Here is a 22489-nt window from a genome sequence, read left to right as displayed (position 1 = left end):
TTAGGTAAAATTTTTAAAGTGATAAAATTAAAAGGAGGAGGGCAAGAGAAAAGAAAACATGTAGGAGCAGGCCATCTGCTTCAGCCAGGCCCTGCGGCCGAGCAGGAAGGAACCTGGCCTGGGAATCTGGAAGAAGGGTTTCTTCCTCAGCTCTCATGCCCCTGGCATTTCTGTCTCAGTTTCCCAACCCGAAAAGCAAAAGGCCAAGGCTAAATGCGTCCCAAGGTGGCTCCTGCTTCTACAGTTTGACTATCCAAACTTCCCAGATCAACAGTTTTATTTCTTTTCAGCATTCTGCAGTACTCAGCTCCGGGGAGCTGCTAGCTGCTTGTGTGGTAAAGAGTTTCCCTGAAACAGGCTCTCTGTCATCCATGCTATCTCTAGCTGCTTTTGTGCTATAAAAGCAAGAAGCAAGGCTGAGTAGTTACATAAAGCCTAAAATATTTATTATGTGGCCCTCTAAGTAAACAAGATTATTTCAAGATCAAATTTTCTCATACAGACATCTAAAAGCAATCACTAAATATCTCGATGACGGGTCTCATGTGGCATTTCTAACCTACCCAGCCTCACTGGCCGACATCCCACACACTGAGAGTCTCAGGACTAGAGCAGCTAGCAGTCACTAGCAGACCGAGACCAGGAGAGCCAACATCTCTGGTCAGTCCTGGGTTTTCACAAAGAAAATGGAGCATGAACAAATGAAGGCGCCTTGCTTAAAGGTTTCCATAACCCAGCTACATGAAACCTGAAAAGCCAAGATTGCCGCCCAAGTTTTCCTGACTGCCCCCAGCTCCTTTGGGTACTTTTCTGTAAAACCGATGGGTTATATGTTTCGTCGACTCTCGTTATTAGACACACGTTCTGGGGCAGGTTACTAAACCCGATGGCGAGCAAGGTCTTTGTTTCTTCTTCCCCTGAAAACACCCCTCTAGGAAGTGACAATGACATACAGAACCTGGTGGGATGATTCACAAGATCGCCAGCAGGAACTGAACTTCTCGCAAACCCATTTCCATGGTCCGCACACATTTCCTATCTCAGGTTTCTACCAATTGCCACTGGGTGACAATAAAATTTCAGGGTCCACGTAGCAAGCACACAAGCAGCACCTTACCTGCACAATGTAGTTGCACTCTAAGAGCTGCATCTTGGGACTGAGGTTGAGTTTCATGTACGTGTATGTGTCTTCGAATGCTTTGTCGTACAGAGCCAGGAACACGGTGGCTTCCTGCGTGGTACACTTCTTGAGCCATGCCTGCACAGGGGAACACAATGTGCCCGTTAAGAGCGTGCAAAGTGCAGGGCCTCAGGCAGCCGGGCACCTCGCATCCCCACCTGCAGTATCGGCCTCCAGGTGAGAGCAGAGCTGCTGATGTACACCATGCCCATCCTGGAAACTGTGGCTGGCGAGGCGTTCTCGATATTATGGACCTCAAACAGCAGCTTACAGCTCGGGGCCATGGGGATGCGGTCTCCGTTCGCTAAGGTGAGCGTCTTATTATCATCCAGCACAGAATTTAAATTCTCAATCCAAATGGCGTCCACAGGGCCATCTAAAATGAGGAAAATGTTTTCACCTGCAAAACAATTAAGATGGAAAATCACTTTTCACTCACACTCACACGCCGTTACAACATGAGATCAAACAAATATTTTGTCACGGGTAAACTGGCAGGAAGAAAAGGGCTGTGAGAGGAGGGTTGGTGTGCACCTTTTTTAGCTTTTAGTGTTTTTCTCCACAGAGTAGAAAAGATCCCATCTGTCCAGTCGTTGGTAGCAGTGTCCAGCCTGCCAAACATCTGAGGTGCAGTGATTGCTTTGGGGTTCATCCGCATTTCTCTGTGAGGACGTCCGCATTCGGTCAGAGCCTTCATCAGGATCGTTATGACGGCTGTCTTCCCAGAGCCACTCGGCCCAAGAGTCATCAAGCCGTGACGCACCAGAGACGTCTCATATAACTGCACAAATAGACAATAAATCAAAAGGTGCAATTTTTGGTGGTGCTGGGCATTGAACCCAGAGGCACTCTACCTCCAAGCTACACGCCCAGCCCTATTTTTTAGTCTTTTGTTTATTGATTGATTGATTAATTGATTGATTGATTTTTGTGTGTGTGGGTCTGGGGACGGAATCCAGGGACATTTGACTTCTGAGCTACACCCCCTGCCCTATTTTTTATTATTTTTTTGAAACTGGGTCTCACTGAATTGCAAAGGGCCTCACTAAGTAGCTGAGGCTGTCCAAGAACCACAATCTTCCTGTCTCAGCCTCCCGAATGCTGGGATTCCAAGTGTGCGCCACCACGCCTGGCCAAAAGGTGAAATTTATGACCGTCTGGCTGACATTGACAGTAGCTAGCTGAAATCTATGAGGATTTACATCAGATTCTCATTAAAGTAAGCAGTTCAGGATTTAAATGATGTAAACATATTATTCTGTTTTACCTAGACGTGAGAGCAAATTAGCACCCCGCTCCAAAAGAACCTAAGTGACAAAGGAATGACAATGTGGAACTTGAATTACATTTTAGAATAATAATAACCAACTAAGAGTCTAGTTTTTATTTCTCAAACTACTATTCCTTGTGATTTGGGTTTTCTGATAGGCCAGTTTTTCCAAGCGCACAGTTTCTTTGCATCCAACGTGACGCTATCTCCCCCTAGTGGCGGAAAGCAGCAACGCACAGCACCACAGTGAAGAGCCAAGTCTCCTGTGGGCCTTCTTGGGCCCCCAGGAGCATCCTGTGTGAGGATCCACACGCAGGGGATGTCCTCAGAGTGCTCCCAGGAGAAATGGGGATGGGCACGGGTGACACATGGCTAGGGATGGCAAGAAGCCAAGCAAGGTGTGGTCAAGGACCTCTGCAGAGAGTAGACCGTGGCACCATCCTGCTGGGGGACTCTCCAGTATGAGTTAGCCTCAGGGACTGCCCTGCCTGGAAGCCAGAGAGCTTGCCATCAGTGCTTGTTTTAGGAGCAGATGGCTTGGGGCATGGGCCATGAACTCTCCAGCACTGCCTGCCGTTCATGGCTGCCCACACAGTACCTCCAGTTCTCCATGTGCTACTAGAAGCCAAAGCACTTAAGAGCCAGGTGGGCAGTGTGTGAGAATGGTAAAAGGGATTCCAGGAGCCCCGATAAGTTCGCAGGAAATACTGGCTACAGCACCCTCTCTCTAGTTCTCTTAAGTGCAAGGGCTCACTGCTGACCAGAGGTAGAATCCAAGTTGTTCCCCTGACATTTTGGATGGAAATGTTTACTATTGTGATATACAGTTGAAGGGCAATAGAGGCATTGGCTGTACTATTATTAGTGCTACTGACATCCACTGAGATTTGATTCAAGAATCACCCTTTGGGATGATTAGGATTTTAGTACTCAGTCTACTATTTGCATAAAATATATATGATTTGCCACAATTTAAGAGAAATTATAATGGCTTCCAACACAGTGGATAATGAAAATAGTTAAACTTTCCTCTGTGTACTGTCTTGTAAGAGCTGGATATGTCCCGTATACTTGCATACGTTATCATTTGCAGAAAAACAATGCATTAAAATAAGTGCAGTTTTTAATACTTTTCATAATTTCAGCCCATTCATGTTCCAGAAGCCTTGGAAGGTGGGCCACTCACATCACAGGCTCATGGAGCATGGATCCTGTGTCTCTGCTGCAGGCTCGTGACTGTGCTGTTAAAGTGCTGGGGTAGTTGTCACAAGGATGAAATACACAGACAGAAAGATACCAAAGAATTCACATTTCGGTGTAGGCAAAGCATACGTGTCCACACACAAAGCAGGACAGGGCTGCGGGTGGCAAGGGCAGACTGGTACAGGAGCCAGTCGGGTAGCTCCACAGCATCTCCCAATGGTTCTAGAGATTCTGGCTGCTGCCTAACCTCCCCACCAGGTAAAAGTACAAACCAGACAAACTGCTGCTTAGTCACTGTGAGTCAGGCACATCCGATACTTCTTGTCTCGGCAAACGTATCCCCGAGGTCTCCGTTTGCAGTGGCGTACTTATGGCACAATAGTTTAGCTTCCACACGTACATCGAGTGAGACCAACGTCATGCTGCGGTCACACGGTGATTGTAGTGATGCCCACTTACTGCTACTCTGACAACAGAGGAACCTTTCCTTACCTGTATAAGTTTGAGGTTCCAGGGTGGGTGGTTAATCAGTCCTTCTAACTGAACCTGGTTGGCTACTGCAGCTTGTAGTTCTGTATACGTACTGCTGTCCAGCTGTAATCCTGGAAACAGGTCATTGATCAAGCTGAGGAACAGGGGTTCATCTTCATCAACCTAAAGCGACAGAGGTTAAAAATGAAGTCATTCAGTCAACAAACGTGTGTCCGCCAGCCAGGGGTGCACCGTACAAATGACTTCATGCCCGGAGGGTCACTCACTGCTTTCCTAGTCAGCCTTCCAATCCCGAGTATTCTCTCAGGAATACCACCACTGAAGCACATCACACCCAGCGTTGCAACCAATGTCACACACACTTGGCCCTCAACATCTACAATTCAGTCCCAAAGACTGATTTTATTACCCCATCCAATAAATGTTCTGCTTCTCACAGACTGGTGTTTGCACTAAACTAAAAAATATGCAATTTATAGTCCCAACCCCACAAGAGCAGAATATTAGTATTTCATTTATATTTGGAAAGGCCCTGACCTTTATCAAACATGGGCTGAACTCCCTTCCCGGAGCAGCATTCTGCCTTTCATTCAAGTAGTAGGTCTGAATAAACTGACTATAACTCCTTATTTTCTATGTCTTTAATACTCAGATTGCCCCATTCCCAACCTCAATTTCCCCCCCTCTGGAGCTTCTCTAATACATTCTTGAATATTTGTCTAGGAGTTTCAAGAATCCCATTTTCAAGGAGGCAGTCGGGTGTTTTGAAGGAGCAGAGGATTAGGCATCTGACTCTCGGAGTTTTGTTCCAGCCTCTTGGCTGACTGTGATGATGGGTGAGCCTCTGATATCTCAGAGCCTCTGTTCCCCTTTGAGTAAAATGACCATAAGCAAACCAGACATCTATGTCCCAGGGTTGCTCTGACGCTGAAACCTCTGAGCAGGTATACAACTATAATGAGCCACACAGGTGCTAGAGGTTTGTTTGGGAAGTTAGGATGTGAGTTTCCTAAGAACCATTTCTTCCTCAACCTGTATGCCTGGGGCACATGGGATGGCATGTAGAAGCCTCTGGACAAGCTCGTGAGCCTGTCCACATCTAACCCAAAATGACCCGCTTGTGACGTGCCTCAACGTCATGAAATAATGGCTCCAATTCCCACGGCAAGCTTCCAATGCGTGTTTTGGAAAAGAGAAGTTGTGTTGCTGTTTTGGGCTACACAGATGTGAAATGAGCTATTCATACACAAAGCAAAAGGTTCTCATGGCTCCCTGTGAATCCAGATTTTCTTGTTTAGAATTTGTGCTACACTAGGGATGATGGTAGAGAACTGGGTTGAAACTGTGGGCTGAAGCTTCTGGCGACCTGTTTCACTGCGCAAGAGGAGGCCCTTCCAGCGTGTGAGTCACGCAGGGTGAGAGTGGTTTGCACCTTCTTCTAGAAGCACACCCTCACAGTCCAACATGGACCAGCCACCACTGGTCAGCTGACTAGAAAAAAACTAGGTCAAGCTCCGGGGAGAGAAGTGAATTCAGAGAAGGTACCAGTTTAGAGAGGTTCATGTCTCTTAGCCCTCTCATGACGGTACTGAGCTCACTGTCTTCGGGTCTGGCTCTTTTTTGAGATCCAAGAGTCCTCAACACAGATAGTATATTTCTCAGTCCAAAGTCATAATGGACCTAGGATGAAAAAAGAGTGGGGAAATTATTTAATTATGGAACTCTGAATATAAACTCACTCTAATGTAGAGTAGGCAGATAATTCCGCTGTTGATCTGGAGTAGAGGAGCTGCAAAGTATTATGAAGTATTAGTATCAGTTCTTGGTCCATTTCCCTTGACTAAAAAATGAGCATTCCATAGAAAGACAAAGCTTTATGAGACAGTGTTCACACCTTGCATATTTTTTGAGAATAACATAGGCCAGGCGACAAACAATATATTTTAAATGCATACTAATGTTACATATTATATTAGTCTATTTACATAATATTCTTGGCATAAAAGTATAGGTGGAGAAAAGGTCAATGACTGCAATGGGTTAGGGACTTGGGAGAGAAGAAAGTGTGGCTATTTAGAAGTAACCGTGTGGTGATGAAACTGTTTTGTGTATTGATCATGGTAGTTACACAAATCATTAAATGTAACATAATTCCATACAACTACACACGCCAACACACAAGCACACATGTTCATGTATAACTGGTGAAAGCTAATAAACTGTGGACTGTATGGTGTCAATATCTGTTATTGTACTACAGTTATACCAACATGGAGGAGGCAGGGTGAAGGCTACACAACTTCCTGTACATTTCTTTATAGTTTCTTGTGGGTCTACAGTTATTTCCTAATTTTAAAAATATATAACCTATAGGCTATATTGATGATAAATACCTCTTAGAAAAGGTAAATTATACTTTTAACAGTGATTAGCATTTATCAAAGTAAAATTGCAAAATTGAAAAACATATTTTAAACCTACGAAAAAATAGACATATGAAGTTACCTGTTTAGTAAGTTGTTCTTCACAGAGTTTATAAAGAACATAAAACTTTTGAGCCAAGATAACATTTTCAAGAAATCCACAGCTTGCAAGTTTAACTCGCATAATGATCTGTAAAGTAATATAGAAATTTTTTTTCAGCAACTTTATGGGGAAAATTTATACTATGCTTTTGAATCCTGGTACACACCTGTCTATCAGGGACCATCATAGCAACAGTTCTAAACTGGATTTTTAAATTTTCTGGAAGTTCCTGGCGCCCAGCATATCCAGGGTTCTAAGAGTTAAAATATAATTAATTTTCAATTAGTGATACAATTTCATTTTCCTAAATACAAATATATTTTCTACCCCTAGTTCAGATTCTCAGGTGGTATTGGAATTCATAAAAATGTGTTAATTCATGAATGTATTAGATTCATAAAATAATCTTGTGTATTGGATCATCCATATTTAATAATGTTAATAATAATACCATCACTCCTTTTATACATATACCATTTTCATTATGTTGATAAAGTCACATGTACAATTTTGTGTAGAAAAAATTGAGTATTGGTATGTTTATTGGTTTAAAAACCAGAAAAGAAAGTGAAAGGACAGAAAATTGAATAAATAACTGAATACTTGTGGTCTGACAGATGTTAATAAAAGAAGAGAAGCATTTGGGATTTTATTATGAACGGTGTACTTGGGTCAGTTTTCTCTCTTCAACATTTTTCGCAGTCTATAAAAACTTTCTGTATTACTTTTCAGATTATTGTGCAAGCTAAGTTTTCAAGTTAAACAGCTTTTGGCCAACAAAACACCATAAAACCCACGGGGACGATGGAAACAGGGAAAGGAATGAGAAGATACCGCAAAGGACAAGAGCAGAGGTGGAGCCAGGCCTGGCGGTGCACATTGGCAACCCAGGACTGGGGAGGCCAAGTCAGGGGGACCACACGCGCGAGGCCAGACTGGTTCAATATAAACTTCATTAACATATTAGCCCCTGACTCTCCGTCTTTACGATGCTCTATCGCCAAGTTCTGCCCTCAACTGCATAACAGCTAGATTTGTTACAGCTCTTTGGTATAGGACCTTGGAAATTATTTTGAAAAATTTAAGCCATTTCCTTCTATTAAGTGTCAGGAAAATACAAAGTATAGAGGTTAAGCAGTCAGATTTTAATGTTGGAAGCAAATAACCGATTTCCCTGACTAGCTGTATGACCTGAGCAAGTTTTTCAGTTTCCCTGCGCCTCGGGGACCTCCGCTGTAAAGCACCCACCTCAGAGGGCTACCCCAGCTATTGGAGGGAACAGTGCGCTCACGCCGAGCAGTGTTTTGGACTATTCCACGTGGTCCCTTGCAATTACACGGCAGGGCTGCACGTCCCTGCCCCCTCAACGTTAGGTGGGTATGGCTATCTAACTTGCTTTCTCCACTGACAGAAACTCCCAAGCCACAGTGCAATTCCCCACGTTCCCTTTGCCTTTCAGGCAGCAGTCAGAGGTGACTGGGGTAACGACAGCCTTTTACCCACGCACCAGAGTACGGCCTCCACCTTCCCACCCCGGGGGCTCCTGCCCCTGCCCCAAGCCAGCCCACAGCAGGCACGTGGTAGGAGGCAGAAAGAAATGTCTGTGGTTAAAAACCACAAAGAGTTGGGGACTGTGTGTTACTGCAGCATAGCACGAATTATGTTGGTTCAGTATGAGAAAACCTTAAGCCCCAAGCCTTACACATAATAGGTGCTCAATAAACAGCAGCTATTGTTATTAATGTGGTACTATTTCACCTTCTATTTGGCAATTTTAACTACTCAAGAAAGAACAGCAAGAGCTGAGGTACAGCTCAGCAGTAGGGCACTTGCCCAGCATGTGTGAGGCACTGGGTTCAATCCCTAACACTGAAAAAGAACAAACCAAACCAAAATCATACAAAAGAATTGAGACCCCTAGGCAGTGATTTACCCAAAAATATATGGGTTATTTTACTAAGTCCGTAACAATTAAACTGACTAAACTGCACTTAAATAAGCCCATGTTCTCACCATTGTTAAGAAGATTCCAAATTCTGGATTTAAATCAACACAATCACCATCCGAGAACACGAACTGCTTTTTCCTCTCTTTTCTTGCTGTCAAAACAATATAAATTTGTTGGGCTGCTACTGACAATACAGGCAATTCAATTCTGTTAAATTCATCGAAACAGCCCCAGGATCCTGACTGTGCAAGACCTGGCAGGAAGAAGAGTCAGCGTGTCAAGTTTACTCCGCAAGATCCTTCTTGACAGCAATCATTTCTCCAAAGTGTCCCCAGACAATTACATATTTAAGTATGGCTTAGGTAGTCTCATAGCTCTCCCTTTAAAACACATATTTAATTCCAGCAATGAGACATTTAATTATTAGCATTTTATCACCAAAATAATAAAATAGTGCATTGTCAAAACGAGAGTATCAAGACATTATTTTACCCAGGGATGCCGGCCATGGTAAGACCTGATCCTGTCTGGAAGCATCACCTTCAGCGGGGATGGACTAGAAGAGCCATAGTTGTGTGGGGGGCACCCTATCTGGGTCATAGCTTTCTGTTCCCTTTTTGTTACAATGAAGTAGAAATGCCAGTGAGTGACCAAAGAGATTTTTATTTAGTGCTTATAAACCTAGCACAAAGCAAGAACCAGCTATCATGAGCATTGATCCTGTCTGTTCTCCATGGGTGAAACCATTGCTGCCTGTAGATGGATGAGATGCTCTTCTCCCTCAACCATTACCCACCCAGCTTCTCTTCTCTCTCCACTGGGAATTTCCATTCCATGGCTGATGGAATGAATACATCTACCTGTATGACCCCTGAGGGTGTGTGTGTGTGTGTGTGTGTGTGTGTGTGTGTGTGAAATTCTCCATCTCTTTGTTTCTTCACAATATAGTTCCTTGGCTCAATATTGCAACACAAGAGTGTTTTCTTCTAATTTGCATTTTTGATTTCCAAGATTGCCAAGTGTTATTTCCTCATAACACCCTATTTTTCTTTCACTGGTTGGCTGTGATGAATCCTTGAATCTCTGAAGCCATTAATTTTACTTACTTTTCTAAGTTCTCTTCTGCTTTCTCTTGGATTCAACTTAGCATTCAGGAAGTCTGTCTCGTTTGCATGCCTTCCTAAGTTCTCACATACAAGACATCGTTATCTTTGTATAATGCTTTTTGAGTGTTTTTTCCTCATTCCAAAATGCAAATCCTATTTGCAAGATGCTCCGCTGCCTCTGGGATGGGGAGGGGCAAGAGAGCATCCCCTCTGCGCTTGTCATCTAACCATTTCACTGGTGCTGCCCTCTGGCATAAGCCCCTTATAGGGATGAGTGTGTGTGTGTGTGTGTGTGTGTGTGTGTGTGTGTGTGTGTTCTAACTCTGAGCTACACCCCAAGCCATATTTTATTTTTAATTTTGAAACAGAGTCTCACTAAAATGTGGAGGGCCTCACTAAGTTACTGAGGCTGGCTGTGAAACTGTGATCCTCTTGTTTCTGCCTGCCACATACTGGAGCTGATCTTTGATAGGATTCCCACTTCAGAGAGCTGTGTTCAGGCTTCTTTGTGGAAGAATATTGGAGAGCCAGGCATGGTGGCACATACCTGTAATCTCAGCACTTGGGAGGCTGAGGCAGGAGAATCACAGGTTTAGGCCAGCCTCAGCAGTTTATCAAGGCCCTCAGCAACTTTATGAGACCCTGTTTCAAAATTAAAAAACAAACAAAATAGGATTGAGGGTGTAGCTCAAAGGTAGAGTGCCCCTGGGTTCAATCTCCAGTAAAAAAAAAAAAAAAAAAAAAAAGCAGGAGCTTGCCCAAAGTAGATGGATCACGGTGGTGCCGTGGAGGGTCGAGAGTGGGGGCAGGGAGCCCAGGGAGGAGGCACACCAAAAAGGTCCAGGTGAGAGAGGATGATGGCTGGAACCAGGACCACAAGAGTATGGACAAGAGGCGGTGACATCTGGGGGGGGGGGTACTTAGAGGTAAAATCAATGTTGTCTTGCTGACAGGTTGAATGTGAGTACAAGAGAGAGAAAACTAAAGGAGATAAAGCTTTCTGTTTGGAAGGAGGGTTATTTGTGGTATTGTTTCTTTGTTTTTGTTTTTGCTTTCGTTTTGTCTGAGCACCTGGAAGAATGGAGTAGCCACTTAATGAGAAGAAAAAGGCCGGTAAAGGAGTGGATACAGAGAGCGAGTCAGGAATGAAGAGAGGGATCGGATGGAGTGAAGTCAGGGACAGAGATAACAGAGTGTGATCAGGAGCTCGGTCTTGGACATAGCGAATGAGTCCGTTAAACATTTAAGTGGAGATGTCAAATAGGCATTTCATAATCAATCCAGCGTTTCAAAGATTAGTCTGCTCCGGGACATGAACCTGGGAGTCATCACTGGATAGTATTTGAAGCCGGGCCTTGCCTGTGATCACCAAGAGAATGCGTATAAATACAAGAAGAGATGTCCAAGGACTGAGCTCTGAGACCAAAGTGTCCTTGAAATTCTCCTTTTCTGTCCATTTGAAATCACCTCCTACCCACTGTCCAGAATTTTCTCAAAATTTTCCCACTGTTAATGGTCACCCCCGCCCCCTGTTCTTGTTTTCCAATGTTGCTATGCTTTTACTTCAACGAGAAGAGAAGTTGTCTTACCTTCTCTACTACTATTTCAGTCCAACCTGGAAGCCAGGCAATATTAATGCTGGTTATGTGTCATAGTATCACTATAGATTTACATCAGCTGTGCTAATGAAAAGTTGTAAAAATCCACCAACAGTAATTCAACATTATTTGGCACTTACCTTTGAAAATCCTTCCCAGGCCCCTGAAATCCATTTGATCCGAGCAGTTGAACACAACCACATACTTTCCCAAACACCTGCCCATGTCTTTTGTGGTTTCCGTTTTGCCAGTGCCTGCAGGTCCTGCAGGGGCACCTCCCATGTTCATCCCCAAAGCCTGCGCGAGTGTGATATAGCATCTGCGGAAGTTAATCAGGTAAGGCTTCGTGAAGACAGGATATCACAGGTTACAGAAAAAGTCCAATGCGATCGGTATCAGTCTGTTTATTTTAGAGACTGAAAAGCCCATAAAAAGGAGGTGACCAAATAAGGGGGAAATTGGAGAAATGAAAGAGAGGGTGAGATGTAATTTGGCTAGGTCATAATTTTACCTGGAAGCAGACCTGTTTAAAGTCAGGCAGAAGTAAATGTCCTAAAATTCAATTTAAAATTCAATTCTACAGACATTAATTGAGTACTTTCTGTGCACAGCATATTGAACTGGGTGCTGTGGGATGAATAAACTTAAAAATCCTAGTTCTTGCCTAGTATAATATATTGGAAAGAGCTATGAGGGAATCTGCCATTGACTGATGATTCAGACTTGGGCAAGAAACTTCACAGTGGGTATCAATCTCCACGTCTGAAAGACCAGGAGTTTTGAGTTAGATCATATCCAAGGAACTTTCTTTCTTTGCAATGCTAATAACTTCCTTAATGGTTCTAGGGATATTTTTCCATCTTACAATTTAAAATTCATTATTAAGAGGCTCACTTTCAACATTCAAGCTTGCTCTTAATCTTTTCTTTTTTCTACTTCATAAGAATGTAATGTATATCTTCACTGAAGTGAACACTATGGTTACTGCATCGTTAAACTGACTTTGATGAGCTAGCACAGACCCAATACTACAGCAGTATGCTTCTTAATATTTCAAGTGCAATTATAAAACAGTATTAAGCAGGCCGTTTGATTATAAAATAGAATAAAACTGGGTTTCCTACCTATCTGTTAATGGAGTAATAACAAGGCGATCAGTGCATCCCAGAAATTCATTTTGGTAAATAAAATCAACATCTGTAATAGATACCACAGTTTGATCCAAATCTTCCTTAAAATAAAATCTACTCTGTTTTAGCCATTCAAAATCGGTAACTGATTTGATGTGCATTTTTACCTTAAAAAACATAAAATACAAAAAAAGTTATATGTTGGACTGCAATGGCATAAGACATAATCAGTTTATAGGCAGTTTTTATTCCTTCATTCATGAACTGGCTTTCTTTCATTTAACAAATAATTATTGATTCCTTTCTTGTGTTTGGCATTATGCTGGGTGATCAAAGACAGACATGGTTTCTGCCTTCTGGTACTTACCAGAAAGGGCAAAAAGCAACAGTGAGACAGCAGGAAGACCTAACCTTGTGGAGGGGTCCGAGAGGGCGCTCAGGAGAGGAAACGTCTCAGCTGAAACCTGGTAACTAGTAGAGACCAGCCAGGGAAAGACAGGGCAAAGGCCCAGGAGGTCTACTTAATGTGTTCAAGGAACTGAAAACAGCTCAGAACAACTGGGGTATCCAGAGTACTGGAGAAAGAATGAGATTTGGTGATTCACAGGGAATTGTCTTCATGGCATTTGGGAGCTGCTGGAGATTTTAAGTATGGAAATGCAGAGTTATATTTGCACACCCTTCCCTCACCAGTACTATGGCAGAGTCACCCAGCCTGCCTAGTCATCAGCCCAGACCTGTGGGGCAAGATGTGCTGGGCCCACTGCCATGCATGTGAGTTCTACAACCTGGTCCACTGGGAGAGATAAAAACCAGCCAAGCACTTTACGGAACTCCACCACAACCACATCCTCAGGTGCTTCATGGCTTTCCACTGCTCGAACCTCCATCTTGCGCCATCAGGGGAAGCAGCCTGAGAGTGGCAGATGGTCCCCTTCACTGTCTTGTCCCCAGGAGGCCACCTCCAGTCACTCAACTGCCACAACTCTGCGATGCCCAGATCTCCGTTCAACCAGGTCTCCCTGGGCTTGCGATCCACAGTCTTGTTACTGTTTTGTGTAGGATGATTTATGGCCAGGCTTCCCACCTAAAGAACTGTTTGTGCTCATCACCTTCAAAGAAGTAACGAAGTCTGGCCCATCCCAGGGACTCGCTCTCTTAACACAAGACCCAGAGATGTTAAGATGAAGATAGTCAGCAATGCATTAAAAATGTAAGGCGGAGATGAAGGAGAAAGAAGAGAACACCTCATACAGTAAGTTCTGGCTGAACGTGGATTATGATGTTGAAGCATTGTGTAAGGAAAGGTATGCATGGTGCAGTGACACCTGATTTTAACTGAGATGCAGGGGGACCAGGAGGTCAGTGAAAATCAAAACAGAGAAAAGAGTTTCATAGTGTACAGGTTTTGTTGTTGTTTAAATCCATTCTGTACAAAATGTAAAACTTTGCTCAACACTTAGTTTTAAAAGAAATTTCTCCCGTGGAACTTTAGCTTTAAAAGTCAGTGAGAGATAGAGAAAAACCAGCAGCATGCTCATGCCGAAACAATAATGGATTCCTCACTAATGTTTCTTGAGGCTGGCTTCAGTGAGAGCAAAAGTGTAACAGCACTTGCAAATCAATGAAAGGAAGTCCGTGGAGACCACAGCACTATGCTTAAGTATGCAGGTTTCTTAATATTAGCCTGGTCCACAGGAGATCCTACAGCAGTTTTTCTTCAAGTTTAATATGTATATGAGCCCCCTGGGAACCATGCTGAACTGCAGATTCAGTAGATCTGCGGGTGGGGAGGGGGCTGGAGGCTGCACTTTCCTCACCAGCTCCAGGTGCTGCAAATGCAACTGGCAAGCATGGAACGTTTTGAAAACGAAGGGTCTGGATTCCAAAGGAATAGATACACTGGTGGCATGTCCTTCAAACAGCCCTCAATACATATAACCTAACTGATCAGAATTTTTGATAAAAGTTTTAAAGAGGTAGTCTGTGATCATATTCTTTAAAAAGAACCCTGAGTTGCATGAATTATTTGTCTGTAGTGAAGGAAACAGATACCTTTAAGATTAATCAAATTAGCTGGGTGTGGAGGCACATGCTTGTAATCCCAGCATTTGGGAGGCTGAGACAGGAGGATCTCAGTTTGTCCTTAGTCTCAGCTACTACTTAGTGAGGCACCTTGCAACTCAGTGAGACTCTGTTTCAAAATGTAGAATAAAAAAATAGGGCTGGAGGTGTAGCTCAGAGGTACAATGCCCCTGGATTCCATCCACATTACCGCAAGAAAAAAAAGAAGATTAATCAAATTAAGCAGAATAAAGCAATAGTAGTTAAAAGACCAAGACTGTCAAGTGGTGGTATATGAAAACCACCAGGGAAACCTATCCCATGATAGAGAGTCCCTGCTTTAGGAGAACCTGACCTGCCCTAACACCAGTGGTTAAAGCCTTATTTGCAAGGGAAATTCAAACATCACTCCCACCCTACAGAACCTTGCCCAAACCAAGTCCTGTTGTATGCTCTCAAAGCAACAGTCATGAGAGTTCCCCAAAGCTCGATTCCATTAGGCCTGGTCTATCAAAGCTCACGACTCATCCCACCTCAGAGCATACAGACCTTCAACCAGAGCACCAAATTAATGTGCATATATGGTTGTTTAAACGAACCAGGATAGATGCTTATCGATAGGTTATAGAGGGAGACGGTGTGGAAAAGGACCAGGAAGATAGAAAGCTCATGTAAGCTTGGCAATATGTGTAATCCTTAACTATTCACTATTCAATATTATATTAATTATTCAATACAATACACTCAATTACTTTGATGTGGTCAAAAATATACGTTACCAGGTCATCGAAAATATCTCTCTGATGCACGTGAATGGTAATCAGAGTTTCAAATTTCACTCTGTCAAACTTGGTCAGGTCGTGTGTTGTCTGGCCAATCAGAACATTTAGAATATCCAGAAATTTCTGATTGGTCACTTGCATGATTTTTCTGTCATCTTTTGCATTATTTAAAGCCTCTTCTGAATCATGTGTCCACAACATCTGAATTCCCAGAAGCCCAACCTAGAAACCCAGAAGACAAATATTTAAATCCGCCAAAGATTTAAAGTGTATCTACAAAAAGATTTGGGGTCACGTATTCAGATTAAGCCAAACAGGATTTTTCTCATTTTTTTTTTTGAAAAAATTACAAAGCACTTTTATTTAAGAATAGAGACTGTGCTTTTGAAAATTACTGAACCTACCTCTCCTATTACTCACTTTCCTTCTAAGATGTGACTTCTATAGGGGCTTGACCAATTTAAAAACATCAAATAACAAAATCAGGGAGGGGAAGACAGGACATATTTATTCTAAGCCAGGTCTTAAAACGTATGCTGCACCATTCCCCATTATTATCAGCTCTGATAAGAAGGAAATGTGCCTGAACAGCAGTTCTTCCAGCAGCTTGCAAAATGGCTGTGTGGTTCTCTTCTCCCTCATTCCTGTAGTTAGCGAGGCTCTCCCCCGCACAGCACAGGATTCCTTAACTCCAAATTCCTCTTTGCAGAGAACAGGAAAGAACCTGATATACCGACTGTTCCTCATTTAAACCATGACTTAAACCCTACCTCATGTTTTAACTATCTTTATTTTCTGATTAAAACATACATATATATAAAAAGGGAGATGATAAAGGGAAGTAGAAATTGCACTGTGCTGACAGAGACTTGAAATTCTAGTCAGAGTAAATAACTACAAGAGTCTGATGGAGGCATAGATGAGTATCATTATTAGCCTCCAAAACATATGAAAACAATCCCAACATAATTGGTGTCCACAGTCATCAGGTATGCTCTGTGAGGCACGGGTGATCCTGGTGAAATGAGTCCTCATCACGCCAATGTCATGTAAAGAGCAGCTCTTCTTGTCAAGCAGTACCTTCAGCTCACAGTGAATTTAGCACTGGAATCGAGTGGAAAACTTAGGAGACACTGGCACAGTCAGAGGCAAGTCACTTGACTTTACCTCCACGGCCTGGTACTTGCGTATTGGATTTGCCTTGTGCACCAGTTCTTTCCGTAGCCTGGCCAGCTCCTCCTTCCTCTGCTCTTCTTCCTGTTGCCTGGCCTCCTCCAGCTGCTGGGCTTTCAGGGCTTCTACCTCAGCCATCCTCTTTTCCAGCTCCTGCCATTCCTTGGCTCTTTTTTCAGTGGCCGGCTGAAAAGGTTCCTGAACTAGAGAACCAGAAAGGCCCTCAGCGGCTGATCTCTTCTCTTTCTTGGGAACAAAGGGCTCCTGGGAGGTGACGGTGTTGGGTCGAGCCTTGAAGCATGCTGCTTCCTTCTGCTGTTTGGATTCTTCCTCCAGCTGGTGCTTCCATGTCTGTGCCTTGAGAGCCCCTCTTTTGTCAGTCTCCAAGCAGAAAGGCTCAATCTGGGTCACACTCTTTACCTTCTTCTCTGGCAGATTAATGGTGTCAAAACGAGGCAAGGGAATTGCCTTAAACTTGGGTACCTCCCCTTTCTGCAGTTCTTTTATTTTCTTCTCCTTCTGTAACTGACGTTCTTTGTCCCGAGAATCAAAGGAGAAAGGGCACATTTCTACAGTTCTTGCTTCTGGGATCTGAGGCTTAAAAGGCACTGCATAATGTGGCACAGGTTGAGCTCTTATCACTGCGTGTTCTTCCTCTTCCTCATCGTCTTTGGTGGGTATTCGAATTCTGTTCTTCAATGCAAAGGCAGGTGATCTGGGGACAGTGACTGGAAGTACCTTCTTTTCAGGAACACCCACAACATCTTCCAAGATCTTAGTTGGGCAAGGTCTAGAATGAAATTCAAAGTGTTCATCCTCGGATTTCTTCTTTGACTCTCGTTCCTGAATTCTTTTTTCAATTTCCAAATCAAAGCCAATAGGCTGAGTGGGTGGTTTCACAGGCGGTTTCTTGGGCAAAATGGGCCCACCTTCAAGAATTCTAGGATCAAGTTCACGTGCTTTGAATTTATATTGTTGCAGTTTCTCAAGCTCCTCAGCCTCCTGTTCTGCAGTGCTTTTGCAGGTCACAGGCCTTGCACGGTATTTGGTTTGGAGTAAGGGAGTCTGTGGATCTCTGGACATCTTGGTCACAGAAGATCTGGAGGGTAACAGGCTAATATCTTCTTTTCTGCTCCTCAAATAGTATCTGTTAGGGGTTCGTTTATGGAAGGCTTCAACCTGCTGTGCAAGGGGCACATATGTAGAAGCTGCTTCATCAAATGTTCTCTTCTTTCCTTGAGACAGGTTGAAAGGCTTAATAATGGTACAGCCCTTAGCCACTCGAGCAGGAGATGAAGGATGCCTCCGAAGTTCAGATATGAAGTTCACTTCTTTATACTCCTCCTGGGTCTTAGGGTGCTGTTTGATCCGCTCATCTGTTCGGAAATGGAAGTCAACTGATTTGGTTACCTGACTTGCTGATTTCTTCACAGGTTGCCCTGTTCCTGCAAGAGCAAGTTTCTTGAATTCCTCATTCCTCTTCCGCATCTCCACCACCTCCTGCTGCATTTTCATTCTCTTTTCCAGTTCTTGCTCCTCGGTACTTTTTAGAACTTTCTGCCTTACAGGGAGTGCACAAAGCACTGCCTGTCTGCCCTTGACTTTCTCTGGAGAAGACCCATTCTTCTCAGAAGTGTCCTGGGCACTGCCTGCTTCCTCTTCTGCTGGCTTCTTTTTGTTGCTAGAAACTTTCATTTTCTTGCAAGGTGGAATTTCATTGATGATTACAGGAGTGGCACATCTCTTTGCCGTCATTTGAACATGGTGTTTTCCTTTCTGCTTCAAATCCTTCTGAGCAGAGAGTCTAACAGATCTTCTCTGAGGCTGAGCTGGAGTATTTCTTGATATGACTCCTTCAACTCCCAGGGAAGAACAAGCATTTGATGGAACTGAATGTTCTACAAGATTTTCTTTTTCTGCTTCTTTGTAATAAGTGTTGTCAACTGGTCTCAAAGGTGTGTCACTAGCTTGAAGATTAGCTTTTCTCAAGAAAGTTTTGCTTTGAAAAAGCTCTCCTGTCCCATTTTTCCCAGGAAACTTATTCTCCAAATTGGCCTTCTCATCAAACCATGAATCTATGTTTTCAGTATCTTCCTCATCATCCAAAGATGTAAAATTAATGAAGTTTGTGGGTGCATCAAAAGTGTAAGTGCTTTTAACTTGTGACATTGTTCCACAGAAGAGCAGGGTTTTCCCAGTATTTGTACCACTTTTCTCAACAGGTCACCTGTGGTTTAATTGGTCTGTTAGTCCACTTGCCTGCAGGCTTAATTCAAAGGTATAATATACAGTTTCACCTCTTTTCTGAAACTTGAGGTCTGGCAAATATTTCTTATTAAGAACCTCGCCTCGCCTTGCGCCCGCACAACCGATTTTTCTCATTTTTAAGCTAAAAAAGAAACATGGGTTTCTCCACTTTGAAAAGGGGAGGACATCTAACATTTTAACTATTAATATTTAATTATTCTAGTGCATATACATAATTAAAATGGCCACCATTTATTGAACTATATATGTTGTTTTTGTTTTTGTGTTTGTTTTTTGTGGTACTGGGGCCCAGGGGCCTTCTACCTCCAGGCTATACTCCCAGACCTATTTTATATTTTATTTGGAAACAGGGTCTCTTAAGCCAGCTGAGGCTGGCTTCGAACCTGTGCATTCCTCCTGTCTCAGCCTCCCAAGTGTGGAGATTACAAGCGTGCGCCACCACGCCCAGCTTGAATTATATGTGTTTTTCTAGTCTATCGAGTGTTGCTATAATGGAATACCACAGACAAGGTATTTATAGAGAAAAGAACTTTATTCCTGAGAGTTCTGGAGGTTTGGGAGTCCAAGGTCTAGGGCCAGCACCTGGTCAGGGCATCTTGTTCCATCAACTCACAGCAGAAGGCAGAGGACAGGGGAGTGCATGCAAGCTACTCCCACAGGGGCCAGACTTGCTCTCGTGGCAAAACTGATCTCAAGAAACCAGTCTACTCCCTCAGTCATGACATCATCCATTCCAGAGCCCCTCTGGCCTCGTCACTGTTAGGCCCCACCTGCCAACACCACCACATTGAAGATTTACTTCCCACACATTAACTCTGGGGACACTTTGAAACCGTAGTAGATGTTCTGGAAGATACCGAGAGCTGGAGACTACCAGACACCTCTATGCAATGATTTGTCCTTCTCAAGAAAGAAAAGCAAATGGAATCAATGAACTTTTCATCACAATTTTTTTCTTGAGCAGGGTTTCAATGCAGAGGGTTTCTCTCTGCATCTTCTAAAAGCAGAATGCTATGACTTCTTGGTCTCTCACTCTAATATCCATATATATCTATGTCAACTTCTCTGTCTATATATTTCACTACAGAAGCGACAGAAAATGAGAAGAAGACTGTGCTTGTTTACCATTTCTGCTCTAGGAGAGGCAATAAAGATGGCCCCAGCCACCAAAATAATAAAAAGTGGGTCAGTGATGGGTGAGATGGCACACTCCTATAATCCCAGTGCTTGGAAGGCTGAGAGAAGACAGAAGGAGCGTAGGCAAAACTTGGTTTCAAAATAAAAAAATTATTTTGGACCGTAGCTTAGAGGAGAATGGCCCTGGGTTCAATCCCCAATGCCGAAAAAAGAAAAAGAAAAAAGGCCCAAACATACACCCTCCCGTCCCCCCTCCCGGTGTTTCGGGGAGCTTCTGTGCTTTTGTTCAGCCCCAGGAGAGGAAAAACATGTTGAAGTTACCTAAAGATCTATATTCTCATCCTAACAAGTAAATGTAATAATCACAAATGTGATAATACCAGTAAGAATATTAAAACCTGTCAAGGATATTACACAACAGAAAAATCACAATATTAAAATATTATGTCCAATAATGGTTGATTTTATATCTGTGTCTGTACAGTTTGAATGAATAATTTGTCAGTTCAGTTGCCTCCACTATGTGTGCACTAATTCAAGATCTGAAGTTTGGGTTGGGACAAACTGTTGCAGAAGAAATAGAGTTTAGGTAAAAACTGCCTGTCTTCCCTTGGCTACTTATTGTCTCTGTCTTACGCGGTTTCTGCCTAGATCACAAAACACTGCTTTTCACTTATCCTGGATGAAAATTTCATGAAACTGTTGGCTCCTTATTTCTGATACTGTTTTACTTGACACGTTACGATGCTCTTCCAAGAGACACAGGACACAAAAGCTGTTCATGAGAACACCCATCCCAGCCCCGGTCTTTTCCAGTTCTCCTCTCTAATAAGAAGTGACTTGCAAGCCAGGTGTGGTGGCCCACACTTGTAATCCCAGAACTTGGGAGGTTGAGACAGGATAATCGCAGGCTTGTGAGTGGCCAGCCTCAGCTACTTAGTTTTTTAGTGAGGCCCTTCACAACTTAGTGAGATCCTGTTTCAAAATAAAGAATAAAAAATAGTGCTGGGGATGTAGCTCAGAGGTAGAATGTCCCTGGGTTCAATCCCAGGTACCACAAAAGAAAAGAAAAGAAAAGAAAAGAAAAGAAAAGGAAAAGAAAAGAATGAAAGATAGGTACATAGATAGAAAAGAAGAAAAAAAGAAAGAAGGAAAGGAAGGAGGAAGGAAGGAAGGAAGGAAGGACGGACGGACGGGCGGACTAAAGAAAGAAAGAGAGAAAAAGAAATGACTTGCAGCTGGGCATGGTGGTGCACACCTGTAAATCCCAGTTCTTGGGAAGGCTGAGACAGGAGGATCACAGGTTTGAGGCCAGCCTCAGCAATTTAGGGAGACTCTGTTTCAAAATAAAAAGAGCTGAGGGTGTAGCCTAGAAGTAGAACACCCTGGATTTAATTTAGTACTTCCTCACACCAAAAAGAAGAAGTTACTTGCACAAAAAAGCCTCCCTTGCACATTATGCCCACTTTTAATCACTTGAAGGGAAAATAAATAGAAAGGAATGCTGTATTTCACTACAGGAAAAGGGTTGCCATTCCTTTTCCATGTGTTCACATCTGTGCCCGTTTCTACTGAGCTATGCACTGTTATATGCTCGTATATATCTGTAGGACAGCGTCTTCCATAGTGGTTTCAGCCTTGCTGTATGTCCCTGCTGACGGGAGAACAGTGGTGTACCCTCCCTGGGGTTGTTGGTCTAGAACCACGCAGGCTGACCAACAGGTGGCTGGGAGTGCGACCTGGCAAGGGAGCAGGCCACTGGAAAGAGTTCAAGCCATAGCAGCCCCCAACCATGAGGCCAGTCACCTCCTAAGCGCCCTCTCCCCCTTCCATTGCCCTTGCTTTTAACCTTAATAAACGTGGTGCATTCTCACCTGAGCTGGAAAGTGGTGGAGGAATGGTAAGAGTTGAAATCCTGAATCGCTGATTTGATAGAATGCAGATCTAATAATATTATGTAATGATGACATTTGCACTTTTAACAATTCTAGCAGCCAAATCTCTACCGGACCTTTGGCCATAACAGGATTGTCCAACTAAAAAATGTATTATAAATATTGCAAGTTGATGATGATTTTGTATTTTTACAAATGTCACACACTTAACTTGATAAATCATAGTATTTAAATGCAAAACAAATTATTTTATAGTTTACAAAAATACATATAAAGTATGGGCATACCCACATATTTATAACTATAGCTGGAAGGACCTATAGAAATCTAGTTCAAACTCTCATTATAGTTGATAAAACGAGTCCCTAAAAAGTTAAGTGACTTATGCACACTAGCCTGTAACACAGCCAGAGCTGTAGAGTTGGAGGCCAAGGTATCTAGCCCTCCACCCCTCTTCTACTCTTCAGAAGGGAATTGTTTTCTCCCCAACCTCAAATTTAAAAGAAATCCTGATAACAAAATTATAATCAAAGAAAATTACAATAATTTTTTCTCCTTCTCTGGATATGACGGCCATCATGCGATCATAGTCTTTTGGGTGAAAGGTCACCTCATTTATGTTGTCAGATACAGCAGGGAGATGCGGCTGTAAGAAAGACAAGACACCGCCCAACATCACACATGGGGCTCAACAGCAAATGCCACTGAGATTTTTTT

General features: G+C 43.0%; 2 protein-coding genes across 2 annotated transcripts in view; both read right to left on the bottom strand.

Moving 5' to 3' along the window:
• DNAH8 (dynein axonemal heavy chain 8) overlaps positions 1-22489 on the bottom strand; it is a gene marked incomplete at its 3' end in the record, with an annotated part of 220834 nt that overhangs the window by 113952 nt on the left and 84393 nt on the right. Inside the window, exons 39-51 of the mRNA XM_080700493.1 lie at positions 22314-22418; positions 21752-21913; positions 15297-15521; positions 12448-12620; positions 11464-11642; positions 8685-8872; positions 6838-6924; positions 6651-6758; positions 5691-5825; positions 4146-4307; positions 1715-1961; positions 1339-1580; positions 1118-1258 (exon numbers count right to left, since the gene is read on the bottom strand). Coding sequence (XP_080556619.1) covers positions 1118-1258; positions 1339-1580; positions 1715-1961; positions 4146-4307; positions 5691-5825; positions 6651-6758; positions 6838-6924; positions 8685-8872; positions 11464-11642; positions 12448-12620; positions 15297-15521; positions 21752-21913; positions 22314-22418 — 2154 coding nt within the window. The remainder of the gene's footprint in view (positions 1-1117; positions 1259-1338; positions 1581-1714; positions 1962-4145; positions 4308-5690; positions 5826-6650; positions 6759-6837; positions 6925-8684; positions 8873-11463; positions 11643-12447; positions 12621-15296; positions 15522-21751; positions 21914-22313; positions 22419-22489) is intronic.
• Positions 16398-18641, bottom strand: LOC308265843 (targeting protein for Xklp2; the record flags this gene model as incomplete). The annotated part of the gene is made up of 1 exon (XM_080699778.1): positions 16398-18641. One exon carries the CDS (start codon positions 18639-18641, stop codon positions 16398-16400), a length of 2244 nt encoding a protein of 747 aa, XP_080555904.1.

The sequence above is a fragment of the Muscardinus avellanarius genome (assembly GCF_963383645.1).
Source record: "Muscardinus avellanarius genome assembly, chromosome: 8".
NCBI lineage: Eukaryota > Metazoa > Chordata > Mammalia > Rodentia > Gliridae > Muscardinus > Muscardinus avellanarius.
Note: the sequence above shows the minus strand (reverse complement) of the source record. Positions and strands in the feature narration are given on the sequence as shown.